Source organism: Drosophila subpulchrella, chromosome 3L (assembly GCF_014743375.2).
Source record: "Drosophila subpulchrella strain 33 F10 #4 breed RU33 chromosome 3L, RU_Dsub_v1.1 Primary Assembly, whole genome shotgun sequence".
NCBI classification, from domain to species: Eukaryota; Metazoa; Arthropoda; class Insecta; order Diptera; family Drosophilidae; genus Drosophila; species Drosophila subpulchrella.
In genome coordinates, this window is record NC_050612.1 from 13,981,074 (window position 1) to 13,996,261 (window position 15,188).

Consider the following 15,188-nt stretch of genomic DNA (forward strand, 5'->3'; position numbering starts at 1 on the left):
CAGGCAGTTTGTTCCTGGGTGTTGCACAATAAAAGTCACACCGCCCTGGGGCCACAGAGTGCAGCATTGCAACGTCGTAGTAAAACAAAAGATAAAGTCTTGAGTTTGCGTGGGGTCAGCCAACGGGACTCGAGGAGTATTTGAAATGGCAGCTATTAAACCTAAAATCGTCTCAACAATTACGGACAATAACGATGTGGGAAGGCGTGAGAGCGACCCAGGGCCCAGCTTAATCCCGACTCTTTGTTGGATTCAAAGGGGTATTCAATTTAGTTTGAAAGTTTGCCCCATCCTGCGGGCCACTCGCAGCCAGACAATGGAGCACTTGGCCGAGTCAGTGCCCCCAGGCCGATCTCCAGGCGGCAATCTGGCAGGAGCAATCCAGCCGTGAACCCGGAGTGCCCACAAAGGGCCTCGCCTCCGTCATAATGAGTTTGGGTATTACGCGTGTGTTCTGGAATGGCCGATGCACAGTGCATTAGAAACTGGAGGACCAGGCCCACTGAATGTGCCGCCATTCACCTGAATTGCCGGACACCCGCACTGCAGAAATAGTTGGTGCAATTAAAATTACACGGCACAATCATTTGTGGAAGAGTGCCCACGGCAGGGGAATAGGAAAGGTTTCGGATTGAAAGAACCACGGTGAAGAAAATCATTTCTTCTGCTTTTAATTAGCATACGAATAAGTGGACATTCTCACATAATAGTTATCGATTTTATTTGATGACTTCAAGCAATACGATTAAATGTTAGTATAAGCAGCTTTTTCAAACAGAAATAAACTGTCTCTAAAAATTATTTTGAGATGACTGGCTTAAAATATAAATTAAGTGTTCTTAAAAGAAAAATTCCAGATTACTTTTATCTCTATTTCTAGATCTCTTCATCTCGAAAATCGCCTGGAGAGTACGTTTATCTAAATATCAAGAACGTTTCCTCTCGAATAAGTGAGAATACATATTCCTTAATGAGGAACCTTTAATTTTTATTTTTTATTACGCTGTCAATTAGTCCAGTTTAAAAGTCCCAATCGACATTACTTTTTTCTTTTTAGAAGCAACGTAATCTCACCTGATAGTCCATTGAGTTGCCGTAGCCCATGTGATTGCAGGAGCAGGAGCAGTGCTTGATATGCTGTTCCAGTTCGTCATCGATGACGGTGGCACCGTGGCCTGTGAGATGTCCGATTCCCTCGTGGTGGAAGTGGACGTGCTCCAGATCCCAGTGATCCCGCTGCCGGAAACGCGAATCGTTCATCTGCTGTTCCACCAACTCCAGCTGATTTGCAGCCTGATGTGGATGTTGATGGGTCTGCGTCTGATGTTGCTGCTGTGATTCCCCGGGCCAGTCCAAGGAGGAGGACTTGAACATACGCCTGCCACCCGGGACACCCATCGTTGTGGATTTTATTTCCCTGGCAGGACTGCTTTGGGGACTTAAAGCACTAGCTTTACCGTTATCGCTCTCTTGCGCTGTTAAACTGCCGACGCGCAAGAGAGCGGCGCGCTCAAAGCTTTTGGCCGACTGGTGGAATGCTTCGTACGCAACAGTTTCGTCCTCCTCAACATCGCTGGCATTCTGGTAGCGTTTCATTTGCAGGGCGCCACCAGTTGCTCCGGTCACGTTTCCGCTTCCGCTTCCCGTCCCGCTTCCATTCCCGTTACTGATTGCAGCCGCCGTTGGCGTGACTGTGACCGCCGAACTGGCCGCACTGAGCATCAGTCGCAGTATTTCATTGGTATCCTTCGAGGGCAGGGGTACACTGCAGGAGCCCGTTTCCGCCTCCGAGAATTCTTGAGGTTCCGAGTTCACTTCATCCGACCCATTGGACTCCTCCACCTCGATCTGTTGGCTTTGGCGTGCACGTTGTCCCACTATCGAGGCAGCCGTGGAATTAGCTCCGTACTTCCAGTAGGTCTTTCCGGTGCCAGCGATCCTCTGCATGTGATTTCCGGCCGCCTGGCGTTTCCGCTCATGCAATTGCTGGAGATTTTTGAAGACCTTTCGCACCGGCTGCGTGTGATGCAGGGTGGCACATCTTCGCATGGGCGGCGGCGTGTATACCGGGGACACACTGTAGCTGTGCGAGTGACGACCGGGCGACAGTGAACCACTTGACTTGGCGCCCACCAGACGGGCCTTCAGCTTGCGGCCGAAGCCAAGGCCACTTCCGTTTCCGGCCGCCGTACCGCTTCCGGTTCGGGAGGTCAGCGAGTGAGCGGACAGGGAAAGGGCACGAGTGAATCGCAGGGCAGCCGATCTCTGCTGCTTGACGGCCATCAGCTGGCACTCATCAATCGTGGGCAGCTTCAGCAGATGGGGATGCAACTGGGCGTAGGTGAGCGATGGCTTCGCACTGGCCGCATCGGAATTGGGCATGGGATTGGGCAGCGGATCGAAGAGGTTCTTCTGGCTGAGGGCCAGGAACTCGCGCTGCTCCTCTTCCTCGAGCGCCTTCAGCGCTTTCAGGTCCCACTCCCCGGAAGACATGGTTGTGGGAATCTTTTAATCACTCATGTGGTGGGATAATACCTCAAAGGTATCTTAACAACAATCACTTTATTTAGTTGGGTAGTGGCAAGGGTAGCACACACATCCTGACTACCTCTTCAGGTCTTGTTTTTTCAATATTTGAGGAACAGTACCATTTTTTCTCGACTAAAACGACGACTAATTGGTTAAAACATATAGAAAAAAAAGATTTAAGGTAAACAAAATAATATTTTTATTAGGATTGTTAATGAATAGTTTAATTAAACCAATAAACCAAATGGACCATAAGCATGAAATACCTATTCTCTCCTTGTTAAGCTAACAATGGGAACGATATCAACGCGTTAAATAAAGAAAAGAAATTATAACACGCATAAATCCCGCCAATATTCCGTCACATTTTCCGATAGACCGTACCGTTACCGTTACTCGATTCGATTACCGATGCCATGCGGCGCTGATAGCACACTGGCCTCTATATGGCTGCAGTACGGTTACTTTATAACGGCACTGCTAACAGCAACAGCAACAGTTTCCGCATCGAGTGGATCCACTGTGGATCGTAAGTGACCTGGCCCAACATGGAACTAAGGCAGTGGGTCGCCATGTTAACGCCATGTAAGGCGTTGTAAATGTAAAGCAAATATGATGGAACTTGAATGTTAATTTAGTTGTACATTATACAAATTTAAATATATCATTTATTCTGTGAGTATTGATAAACCAAAAAGTAATTAAAAATTTAGACTATTCTATTTATGCGATTGAAATTGCATATTCATATCTACCAGAATTTTATACTATACTATACATGCGATTGAAATTGCGTATTCACATCAACGAGAATTTTAAAACTCGAAATAAACTGGGTTTTTGAGCTCTATGTTTTCGTTTTTATTTTTGGTTTCAAGATACCTTTGTAATCAAAGTTACGAATGCCACTAACAGAAAAGCTTACATCCATTGTTTTTATGATGGGGTTTTCCCGACTTTGAGCCAAAGGTGACCCCCAGGTGAGACCGCAGGTGACAGGGCGGCAATGAAATATGCAAGTGCATTCATTTGGCATCCAAAGCAATTTCGCAGTCAGCAGGACGACGCATAGCCATTTTTGTTAACCTCAACTCAAAACACTCACCGCCCCTCAAGCGAACACTGGTAAAAAAAAGGTGGTAAAAAAAAAACCTATGCTACTAAATGTGGCTCATATTTATGTTACAAATTAATTTAAAATCTTAAAAATTTGATGTATAGATATAGGCGTTGGACAATGGTTTAAAATTTCATTAAAATTTACTCAACTTTCCAACTTTGTAACTATTAAAATAATTTTAGAAATTATTGGGACAAAAAAAAAGCAAATATTTTTTCGAAATGTCTAGCTCAAAGATTAAAATAAATTTCTGATCAAAGGCAACAGTACGTATAAGTGATACACTTTGAAGCCTGAAATAAGATCTTAAAGTGGCACCATTTATATAATAATCATGGTTTTGGGTAATAATATGTTTTTTAAATTAAAATTAGCTTTATAAGTATTGTTTACAATACGTTGAGCTCTGTTTTTTTTGGAGTGTGGTCATTTCTTGCATCTTGACAGCGTCACCAGTTAACGTTACAATGCATGGCCACATTTCTGCACACCTGTACTTGCGTACATATGTAAGTACTTGCACACACATCCTCTGGAGTGCTCATCCTTCATCCTGATGTACGGCCATCAAACATCGGACGGAATGAGTGCCGGGAAATGGCGGGGAAGCATGTGTTTGCACCGTTGCACTCTACGAACTGTGTTAATGAAATTCAAGCCGGGTCTAAAATTTGCATTAGCACATCCTACACCCAAATGCAAATCATATTCCAGATATGAGGCCACACATAATTAATATGATGATCGATGGAATATTCTTTAAAAATAATCAACATATGAAAATATACAAAACAAAGTATAGAAAAAATGGCGGAAAAATGGAAATCTAAACTTAATTCTGATACGCTTGAAATGTTTATTATCTCCAAATAAAAATTTCTAAATATTTTAAAAAGTTCTTTACTTTGGAGCTTAAATTTTGAAATGCCAGTTAAAATTTGGCCTTTAAGGGGTACAACAGTGTCGGAGTTAAGCCATAATTTTTCAAGAACATGTTGGCCAGCCACGCCCATGTCCTCGACTCCATTTCCCCGTCACAGAGGAGGCCAGAAGTCAAGATCGAAAACAAGCGAAAGTTGCAACAGCCCGTCATGTTCGGGGTCTGCGTTTAATTTCATTCATGGGGACTATGGAGTAAGTGAGCCGAAATCGAACAGACCTCTGCTTCTTGGTCTTCTGGCCAGATGGCAAACTTTGGCTGGATGGTGGCGAACATCTGCGGCACATGTTGTGCCGCACAACAAAAATCGGGACCACCAAGCAGCCAAACTTTATTCAATAGAAATTCAGTTTCATTTTCAGAAAACTTCATACTTCTGTTTTTTGTGTTCCTTCTTTCCCATGAGATACTTTTTTATTGAGTTACGATGTATAGCCGGGATTTGGCTTCCAATTCTTCACTTTAGCCCTCTCGGCGAGGGATGAGTTCAACGTTTGAATTTAAAAACCATCCAAGCAACCGCAAACCAAGAAATTGAATTATTTATTTTATAGACTTGTTTATTATTTTATAGACTGATTAATTTGTTAAAATAGTTTTATATTTAATGTATAAACTTAAAAGGAGTTTACATAACTTACTTAAAGATTTAAAATCTCCATTGTTAGTTCAAATTCAGACGCAAAAATGTTTATCGGTGGGACCCATTTCCAGGTGAAAAGGGAAGAAACATCAGTAGTTACAGTGAAACACCCACCAATTATTTTCCGTACCCGGGGTTCCAGGAGCTTTCAACCACAGCCAAAATACTTGGCAGCAATTTGCGATTCAATGCGAGGCGAGCCCAAAATTCATTTAACATTTCCAAACTGCATATTTGTCATGGGCCCCAAATGCGGGGCATTCCGACCCGCGGATGCAGTTGTCCCAGTGGTTATCTCGATGTTTCGGTCGTGCTGACCACGCCACTCGAAGCAGCTGGGTCCGTAGTGCTCCCAATGTATCCTGATTTATTGCCTGGATGCCATGCTGACATTTGGTTCCCGGCCAACACCTTCCGACGCATTCGATGGTATTCACGTGCCAGCGGAGCACCAAAGTCACCGAAAAAGGGGGTGTACATTTCCCTATTTTTTTAATTTTGCATGTTACAGATCTTAATGTCATAAAATATTCTTTAAAAAATAAAAATATTTCAAGCCCCAGTCCTACCTTATTTTTATATACTAAAATAAAAACGTTGTTCACTTATCTTAATATCTGTCCTAATATGCCGTCGATTATCGATAAGTTGTAAGATGGCTTTTATATTTAAAGTCCATTTACGTTGGTGAAAATATATTTTATTTATATCTGTTTTTAAAAAACATGGGACCGCTATTAGATGTCTGAAATGCACACAATAACCTGATTTAAAATAATACATCTTACAAAAAAATTTCAGCAGTTACTTGGTACTTAGATTAATCCAGAAACAGTTTTAAACTAAAGACTTTAAACATTTAATCAGACAGAATTTTTTAAAAAATGAAAATTAAAAATTGTTCGTTTATAAGGAAGAGTTTTTAATTTGTTTCACCTAACCGCATAGGCTTATCTTGACCATTATTGATTTTATTATCCCGTCAGTTCTTGAATTTCAAACCTAATGATTTAAGAATTCTGATTAGATAACTGATATTTTTTACAATAAGAAGTATTTAATCAAGAAATTAATTTGTTTTGTGAAAATGTTCCATTGTCGTGTTCCAATTTAGTTCCGAATGATGGTATTCCTAATGGAACTAGTTCCTTCAGCCTGACAAACGTCAAAATTGTAACGTGAGTTGGCACATTTTTGAAAAGCGATTGGGGGAAGTGTAAAACAATTCGAATTCGATGATGGCTGCTCCAGCTCCAGCTCCACAAGCAAAACCCCAAATGGACGACGAGCGGGTGAAGGCGCTGACCAGTTACCGCACCAAGCTCCTGGAGCACCGCGAGATCGAGTCGCGTTTGAAGGCTCTGCGGGATAAGCACAGGGTCCTGAGTGCCCAGTACGAGAAGTCCGAGGATGACCTGAAGGCCCTGCAGAGTGTGGGTCAGATGCTCGGGGAGGTCCTTAAGCAGCTCACCCCGGACAACTTCATCGTGAAGGCTTCGAATGGGCCGCGCTACGTGGTCGGATGTCGCCGGCAGATAAACAAGACCAAACTGAAGGCCGGGACTCGCGTCGCTCTCGATGTGACCACCCTGACCATCATGCGCTATCTGCCACGGGAAGTGGATCCGCTGGTCTACAACATGACCCACGAGGACCCGGGCAACGTGAACTACGCCGAGATCGGAGGTCTTGGTGAACAGATACGCGAGCTTCGCGAGGTCATTGAACTGCCGCTGCTAAATCCGGAGCTGTTCCTCCGCGTTGGCATCAATCCACCCAAGGGATGCCTGCTCTACGGGCCACCTGGCACCGGGAAGACTCTCCTGGCCCGCGCCATCGCCTCCCAGATGGACGCCAACTTCCTGAAGGTGAGTTTTCATATCCATAATATTTAGGTATACATTTTTGGATATTTAAAATATGTACATGTTTACGGGTCATCAGAAACATACGTATAGGAAATAAAAAGGATTTAAGAATTTTAAATTTAAATGTAGATAAATGTAATCTTGTAAAAGTATTCCAAACTTTACATAAAGTTTTGAGTTGATTTTTCATTTTTTTAAAACCACATATGAAGCATGATAAGGTGATATAAAATCTGTGGATTTATGTTGATTCAATTAAATCTTAAAATATTTATATTTACATTAAAATAAAATTTGTTAGTAAATGTCATTACCATTCTGTGGAGTTCATTATACCATCTTGATTGTCTTATGTAACGTGATCGATATTTCAAACCACTGATTTAAATATATTTCTTACAATCTCACATGAAGGTGGTTTCCTCGGCCATTGTGGACAAGTACATTGGCGAAAGTGCCCGCCTTATCCGCGAGATGTTTGCCTATGCACGTGACCACCAGCCGTGCATTATATTTATGGACGAGATCGACGCCATCGGAGGTCGTCGCTTCTCGGAGGGAACTTCCGCTGATCGCGAGATCCAACGCACGCTCATGGAGCTGCTCAACCAGATGGACGGCTTCGACGCCCTCGGCCAGGTGAAAATGATCATGGCCACCAATCGTCCGGATACCCTGGATCCTGCCCTGCTGCGTCCCGGGCGACTCGATCGAAAGCTGGAGATTCCGCTGCCCAACGAAGTGGCCCGCACGGACATCCTCAAGATACACGCCGGACCGCTGTCCAAACAGGGGGAAATTGATTACGAGGCGGTGGTCAAGCTGTCAGATATGTTTAATGGTGCCGATCTGCGGAACATTTGCACCGAGGCCGGGCTTTTTGCACTGCGCTGCGATCGGGAGTATGTCATCCAGGAGGATTTCATGAAGGCTGTGCGCAAAATCGCTGACAACAAAAAGCTTGAGTCGCGGTTGGACTACAAGCCCATCTAAAAACGAATTGGATAGCTAAAGTCTGCCCAAAGTGTTCATAAAAATACGTTATACGAGTATTCATAAAAATTGTTCCTTACTATGAACTTTAATCATAAATACCAGCATGAATAAAAATGACCACGCAAACTATACAATATCAATCAAAACCATATCTTAAGGAAGTAAAAGATTGTGACGATCGCACCTTTTGGTATCAACTTTTGTGACGATAACGGCTTATACACTTTCTACGTTTTTCTCATGTTTCGGTTATTCGATGACTTGATGATTTGATTTGATTTAACTTGGGTAATTGGATGGATTTTTGATTATTTCCTAATTCCAACGGCCTTCAGAATGGGACCCCAAGCCTGAACTTCTAGATTCCATAACTTGAGTTATTGTAGTCCGATGTCACGTGGGATATCTCTATGAATTTGTGGTTGAATTCTTTAATATTCTACATTCATATATTTCTTATAAGCGATAGTCAAGTTTCTAACCCATTTTCATGTTCGATATTTTCTTAGTTCTTAATGGGTTTCAGAATAAGAACCCAAAACGGCACTTCTAGATTCCATAACTTGAGTTATAGGATCCCGATTTAGCCGTGTGATACCTCTATGAATTTGTGATTGAATTCTCTAATATTCGACATTAAAATATTACTTTTAAACGAGGGTCCAATTTTTAACCCATTTTCATGTTCTTTTTTTTTGGAATTTCAAATGGCTTTGCGAACCGTAACCCGAAAACTGCCCTTTTAGACTCCGTAACTTGAGTATTTGGATCCCGATTAAGACGCGGGATACCTCTATGAATTTGTGGTTGAATTTTCTAATATTCTGTAATCAAATATTTCTTAAAAACGATGGTCAAATTTACATGTTCGATACATGATTCTCTATGGCATTCAGAATAGGACCCCAAAACTCCACTTCTATATTCCATAACATAAGTTATTGTAGTCAGATTTTGACGTGGGATACCTCTATGATTTTGTGGTTAAATTTTCTAATATTCTACTTTAAAATATTACTTTTAAACGAGGGTTCATTTTTTAAGCCATTTTCATGTTCAAATTTTCCATATTTCCAATGGCTTTCATAATGGACCCCAATGTGGGAATTAAAAATCATAAAATTTACCGAAAGTCGAATTGAAACCCTGATTTTGAATTGCAACTTTTTTAATTCTTTTTAGCACTAAGCGGAACAAGCTCCATAAGTTATCTGAGTTGCTGTGCAACTCTGGGTGGCAGCATTGAAGTATCCACTTTCGCAGCTCATAGGAGTAGTCTCCCGGCCGTCGACGCATATGATGTAGTTGTGGCAGCCCTCGTCCTCGGCCACTTCGTAGCCATCCTGGCGGCCATCGCACCGATCGTAGATACACTTCTGGCTCTCGCGAGGCATGCACCCCTGCCGCTCCTGGTTGAAGAAGGTGTTCTCGTCGCAATGCAGATAAATGGGATCCGGATCCGGTACTCCAGAGCCAAGGTCACGGCAATAGTAGTAACCGCGGCAGGTGGCCTGATCCGCGACGAACTTGTTACGCATGGCCAGTTTCTTGGTGCCACATACGTCCTCTGGAAGAGGATGGTTATCGCAGACTATATCCTTTTTTGGGCCACATTCACCCGTGGCCACATTGAAATATGAGCCAGTTTCGCAGGTGTAATTCTTTATTTTGTAGCTTTCGCAGGTGTGGTACATGTTGCAATTGTTTTCGTCGCGGAAGCGAACATCTTTGGGCACAATATTGCACAATTCGTATGAGGCGGCACAAACAGTATTCTCTGGATAGACGCACAGCCCGTTGACTTGATCGAAGTGCATTTCGTAGGGGCAGATTCCATTCAATTTTAACACACCTGAATCACAGTAGTACCAATTGGCGCAGTTTAAGGTATCCCCGATATAACCCTCTGACACTCCCTTGCAAGAAGGTGCCGTACAGTAGGTGTCGCTTATACTTTTGTAGCATCCGTTTGTGGATAGACTGAAATACGGCGTATCGCCCGAGCAACTTCCGCTATCCGAAACCTTAGAGTCTTTGCACTCAATCCACTCGTTGCAGGCTCCAGGTTTTCGGAGTTTGGTTCCATCCTTAAAAAGTTTACAGATGTCGTCGGTGTCGCTTAAAAGCCGCGTTTGGGTGCTTTGATGAACCATCACGACCAGCAGCAAGGCCTGCAGGACCAAGGAACTTGAAAGTCCTGGAACATTACATAGATATTAGAATTCACTTCCATCGCTCCGAATAAATAGCCATCACCTCGCATTTTGAAACAAGTACACCGTCACTTCGACTTAAATAGGTTCAACTAGCATTTTGCAATTGCCAGCTGGGCCTTTTATAGCGACAAATTCCAGATTTTCCAATCGGATGACATTTTTATTTACTACACCCAAAAAAGATAAGATTTGGTTCGTGTCATAAACAGAGATCAGTGGTTTTTCAATAAAATTTGGTGGTGACTGTATAACATACACTGGCAGGCATAAGTTTTCAACTGACTTAAGTAAACAGTTTGAAGTCATTGACCATAGAATCTCACATAACTAAAATGTTGAGTGTGTTAAATGTAGGCATACTTTTGTTCCAATATTTTTGATTATTTTTAACATACCCAATAAATTGGTTGTTTTCTTAATTTATCTTTTATTTTGAAGTTTTCTACAATTGTTTTTTGGCACATACTTTTATAAGATAATGTGTATATTTGTGGCCTAAAGAGATAAGCGCGTTAAGCAACATAAATTGTTATTTGAAGGTTTAAGGGAAATCGTTATACTCCTTTAATAAAAAAGTAAGATTACGTTTTATCTTAGTTCAGTGACATTCGTTATAAAATAGCTGTTAAATGGAAAACGCTAATCAATAAGAACAAATCAATAGTCAATTTCCCAACACAAGGATAGAGATATATTTTGCCTTGTTACGTTGTAAATTATTTATAAGTATCCATTCAGATAAGGATACCTACTATTAATTTAAAATCACCCCAATACGCAATGATGTATAGAGTAAGCGAACTTATACTTCCTTTTTTCTATGAACAACGATAAATCTCTCTTTTTTTTGCAAAGCATTCAGTAATCCGATCTATTTATAAAAACTGGTAATTATAATGTTCGACGAGAGAAACCAAAAATGTTTCCACTGATAGTAAATACTTTTAGATGGCTTTTTTCACAATCAATAAAAACTCAATGTAAACTATAAAGTCTTGCGACACTTTTCGTCTCGGCTGCGATAAGAAATCTATTTCCATTGATGACAAAGTAATTGTTGTTTACTTGTTCTGATCGTCGACTGAAGACCCGGTCAGAGACACGCCTGCACTTTATTGGCTTCCTTCAGCAACGCGGTTGCAACTTGGCACTCATTACTTGTTAGTTTATATCTACTCTTTCCTTTATATTAATTTTTTTTTAACGTTCTTATTTAAGTTCGCTAAAGGCACCGTAAAAATTCACTCCGATTGACGCACTCTGCTGATTGTTTCTTATCAAAAGCACTGATTTCGAATGGTGCTAGAGTTGAAATGAGTGGGTTTCCTTGATATCTATGCACCAATCGATCTCAGTTCTTCGATTCGAAGGGGAATAATGCTCCTGGCTGCGATCCTGCACCCTTTGGGCTGAAGATCCCGACTGAAAGGCGTTTTAACGATCGGCAGCGCGACGAGTGTCGCTGATGACTGTGTGCAATACAGGCGCGACCTCTGTTTAAATCTGAGAAACCTGTTACACCTGAGAAGATTTTTATAATAGAGGCTGTATGGGTGCGATGGCAGATCCACTCATGTTTCCGCTGGCCCGTCTTTTGTTGCCCCTTAAGGCCTCAGACACAGCAGGGGCACAGGGCACTCGTCTCCAGGGCGATGCGTGAAGTGTAATGGACACCGAAGAGTCTAAGCCTTTCCAACTCAAGTGCCCAGGGCCTAGCTCAACTTTTGCTCTCCTTTCTTCCATTTAGATCTCCCCAAGTTTGGTAATTTAATTCAAGCGTACTTGGCTAGCATTTGAATAATTAGAATTGCATTGTCTTGAGTTTCATCCCAACTCGAGGGTGGGTTGTCGAGAGTCGAGGAGCAGGAAGCCTCTCACCGCAGTCTTCGGCTATATGTTTCTGGTTCTTCTAAGCCCATAACAGTACTTGTCATGAACCGATTGCATTTCTGTGACAAATAGACTTCACTGCCCCCCGCGGTTGGTACGCTCGAGTGGCCCAAGTGAAAAGACAGGGAAAAGTAATTATCGTCATTAAAATTCGCATCCGAGCTAAAGACGCATCTCCGACTGAAATGACAAGTTCTATTCTATTTCCGTTCTGAATGGGTTGTCTTATCGGCACATTTGAATCGGCGAGATCGCATGCAATTCCAGGAATTTAAGAAGTGTATGCCATAGCGGCTATAAAAAGGAACTTTAAACTTCCGAATGGAATTTATGACACGATATACGGGATACATTTTATTTATTTAAAGATCCATTATTTTATAGTACTACATCTTAGAGTCAAATCGAAATGTCATCTAAAAAACATTAGCTTTATATAGTTAGAGAACCTAGTTCATTATTACTATATAATTAATTTAAAATATCTACCAAAAACTACTATATTAATACAAATAAAAAAACTACATTTTATATAGCAATATAGAATAACGTTTAAAGAACCAAGTATCCCAAAGTCGAGCTGGGTGATTTGCCCCTTTATCGACTGTATCTGGCACTTCATTTTAAGCGACAATAAACGTCATTTAATTTGAAGTGTCAATAAAGCGATCCGAATGATTTGGCATACGATTTTGCTTATCGAGGGGCGTGCGGAGAAACATAAATTAGGCAGACGCCACGGCGGGACCCATTCAACAGTGGAGAATCGCAGACCTATGCCAAAATATCTGGGTACCCTCTGTACGGTGGGGGTGTGGTGCAGGTCGTGATAAGAAGCCCCGAATCCCGGTCCCGAGCTCGAGACACGCACACCTAATTACACCTGCGATAGCGAGGGGCACGAACAAATCAGTTGCTGAACTAATCGAGAGGCAGATATGGTGATTGGTATTATCAAAAGATTGGCTACCGATTCCGAGCACCCGAGGCAGTTAAATGCGGCTACTCTGCCTGGTTGGCCACTTAGTCGTTCGTGAATTTTGGACTACTTTAAAGGTGATCGAGAAAGAAAAGAATGCGAAAAATCGGTTATAGTGGTGAGTCAGTAAAGAGCAAGGTCCTCGTAACTAGTAACTCATTTCCAATTCACATCGTAGGTCTCTGGACGGTTCTGCTGGTGACCGCAGGTCTTCAAGTGGCCTTCGCCCAGTTGCCCAATGTCTGCCTTGGAGAGGAGGATGGTACTCGACTTCCGTTGGCCACTTATTGCTCCCGGTTTGTGGTTTGCCTCAAGGGTGACGTCTCCATCATTGGCAGCTGCCCTCGGGGTCTTCACTTCAATCGGGAGTTGGGGGAGTGCGACTTCCAGTGGCGAGCCAATTGCCTGGGACTCTCAGCCTTTGCCGGATTGGATGATCAGTGCACCTGCGACTGTTGCGCCGAGGAGTGCCAGGATCCCATCGAGGACATCGATGAACCCACCACAGTCACCGAGGATTGTGACCCAGGTACCCCCACTGCGGTCACGGATCCTACGGACTCCACTGATTCAACGGATGAAACCACAGACTTCGAGGACTCCAGCAACTCCTCCAATACGACACCTTCCACTCCAGGTGTGGTGTCCTCAGATTGCAAAAGTACTCTCACTCATTGTGTAAATGAACCAACTGGCACCTACATTGACTTGCCCGGGATCTGCGTCAGGTTTATCCAGTGCAACAACGGATGCTCCGAGGAGTTCCAGTGTCCCTCCGGTTTGTACTTCAACAAGGAGATCAATAACTGCGATTACTGGTGGAACGTGGACTGCACACTCACTGCGGATTCTTCTGATGAAATCGAGGGGCCCTCGGGAACCAAGTGCTCCAATCCGGGAAGATGCGCCGGAGTGAAGGATGGAGAGCTGCTTAAGGACCACGATTCGAATGGATTTTTGGTCTGCCAGTGCCAGTGCCCCATTCCAATGCCCTGTCCCGATGGCCTGGAGTTCAACGAGTCTGCTCAGGCGTGCGATTGGGTGGGAAAAAATGTCTCCGCAAGCGTTTTCTCAGCGGATATGTGTCCCGATGGCCTGGTCTACAATGCCACCACGGATCAGTGCGACTATCCTGCCAACTATGTGCCAGAGGTGGCCTGCAATACCACCAGCACCGTGTGCAAGAATCAGCCGGAGGGAGAGCTCTTCCCGGTGGAGGGCAAGTGTAATATGTTCTATAAGTGCAACTTCAATTGCGCCGTGGAGCAATATTGTTCGAACAATCTGATCTACAACGAGGATACGGAGAAATGCGACTATCCTCAGAACTATAAATGTAAATGGGACTACTCCCCGCCCACGGGTCCCGATGCAGGCCCCTCGGGAATAGCCTGCGAGAGTAATGGACGTTGTTTGGGTGAACCCGAAGGAACTTTCTTCCGTTCCACGACAAGTTGTGGTAATTATGTCGTCTGTCAGTGTGAATGTGAAGTCGAGATGGAGTGCCCCGATGGATTGTACTGGGATGAGGACATGCAGACTTGCAATTACGAGTCCGACGTAGCCTGCACACTCTAAGTGACCGATTCTCGAATAAAGCAACTCTTTGTCAAAGCAACTGAGATCTGGCTTTATCGTCCCCTTCATTAATGAAATTTTGGGTTAGTAAATCGTTATAATCAATAAGAGTGGCATGGGCTTAACGATAGGAAATACCTCTTCTCTAAGAAGGGAAGGGGTTTGTTCTCTATAGGGTGATGTCGTTGGATGAAAAGATATTTTTGAAATTCAAATTAATAATCAGTCTATCCAACTAATTTTTAATCTTGATACCTGTTTTATTGTATCTTCACAAAGACTTATCTTATCCATAACAATAATTCAATTATGTATTTATTTATTAAGTATTGAATATGTCATAGATTCCATATTATAAACTACAAAGAGAAACGTGCGAAATCTATTTCGTTCTCAGTTGAAATCTCCCATTTGGGCCACCACAGTTGC

General features: G+C 42.8%; 4 protein-coding genes across 8 annotated transcripts in view; 2 read left to right on the forward strand and 2 right to left on the reverse strand.

The window, feature by feature from the left end:
- Nucleotides 1-2,950, reverse strand: part of LOC119552791 (putative dipeptidase NECHADRAFT_87110) — a 100,911-nt gene extending 97,961 nt beyond the window's left edge. The window contains exons 1-2 of one of the 3 annotated variants that reach the window (XM_037862618.1): nucleotides 2,796-2,947; nucleotides 1,075-2,673 (exon numbers count right to left, since the gene is read on the reverse strand). In XM_037862618.1, the coding sequence (XP_037718546.1) occupies nucleotides 1,075-2,493 (1,419 nt within the window). In that variant the 5' untranslated portion in view covers nucleotides 2,494-2,673; nucleotides 2,796-2,947. Of the gene's footprint in view, nucleotides 1-1,074; nucleotides 2,674-2,795 lie in introns of all 3 variants that reach the window. The other 2 variants (XM_037862619.1, XM_037862622.1) reach the window with 2 other exon arrangements.
- Nucleotides 2,951-6,391: 3,441 nt separating this feature from the next.
- Nucleotides 6,392-8,225, forward strand: LOC119554729 (26S proteasome regulatory subunit 10B). The gene is made up of 2 exons (XM_037865748.1): nucleotides 6,392-7,100; nucleotides 7,515-8,225. Exons 1-2 carry the CDS (start codon nucleotides 6,468-6,470, stop codon nucleotides 8,091-8,093), a joined length of 1,212 nt encoding a protein of 403 aa, XP_037721676.1. The 5' UTR covers nucleotides 6,392-6,467; the 3' UTR covers nucleotides 8,094-8,225.
- LOC119554730 (peritrophin-44) lies at nucleotides 8,151-11,755 on the reverse strand. Of its 3 annotated transcripts, none has more exons than XM_037865751.1 (3): nucleotides 11,378-11,755; nucleotides 10,353-10,479; nucleotides 8,151-10,293 (listed from the first exon to the last, which is right to left on the reverse strand). In XM_037865751.1, the coding sequence occupies exons 2-3, from the start codon at nucleotides 10,357-10,359 to the stop codon at nucleotides 9,281-9,283; spliced, it is 1,020 nt and encodes a 339-aa protein (XP_037721679.1). In that variant the 5' UTR covers nucleotides 10,360-10,479; nucleotides 11,378-11,755; the 3' UTR covers nucleotides 8,151-9,280. The 3 variants fall into 3 exon arrangements, with proteins under 3 accessions (XP_037721679.1, XP_037721678.1, XP_037721677.1); XM_037865750.1 differs by having other exon boundaries at nucleotides 11,065-11,755; XM_037865749.1 differs by having other exon boundaries at nucleotides 10,353-11,755.
- A 1,522-nt stretch (nucleotides 11,756-13,277) lies between these two features.
- On the forward strand, nucleotides 13,278-14,759 carry LOC119555372 (chondroitin proteoglycan-2). Its single transcript, XM_037866713.1, has 2 exons — nucleotides 13,278-13,299; nucleotides 13,360-14,759. Exons 1-2 carry the CDS (start codon nucleotides 13,278-13,280, stop codon nucleotides 14,757-14,759), a joined length of 1,422 nt encoding a protein of 473 aa, XP_037722641.1.
- The last annotated feature ends 429 nt before the right edge of the window (nucleotides 14,760-15,188 follow it).

What these genes read in the sequence shown, in the direction of transcription:
- LOC119554729 (XM_037865748.1), top strand. Translation starts at nt 6,468, where the DNA reads ATGATGGCTGCTCCAGCTCCAGCTCCACAAGCAAAACCCCAAATGGAC. An exon ending in TGGACGCCAACTTCCTGAAG is followed by an intron (nt 7,101 to 7,514) that starts GTGAGTTTTCAT and finishes TCTCACATGAAG; the next exon opens with GTGGTTTCCTCGGCCATTGT.
- LOC119555372 (XM_037866713.1), top strand. Translation starts at nt 13,278, where the DNA reads ATGCGAAAAATCGGTTATAGTG. An exon ending in GCGAAAAATCGGTTATAGTG is followed by an intron (nt 13,300 to 13,359) that starts GTGAGTCAGTAA and finishes TTCACATCGTAG; the next exon opens with GTCTCTGGACGGTTCTGCTG.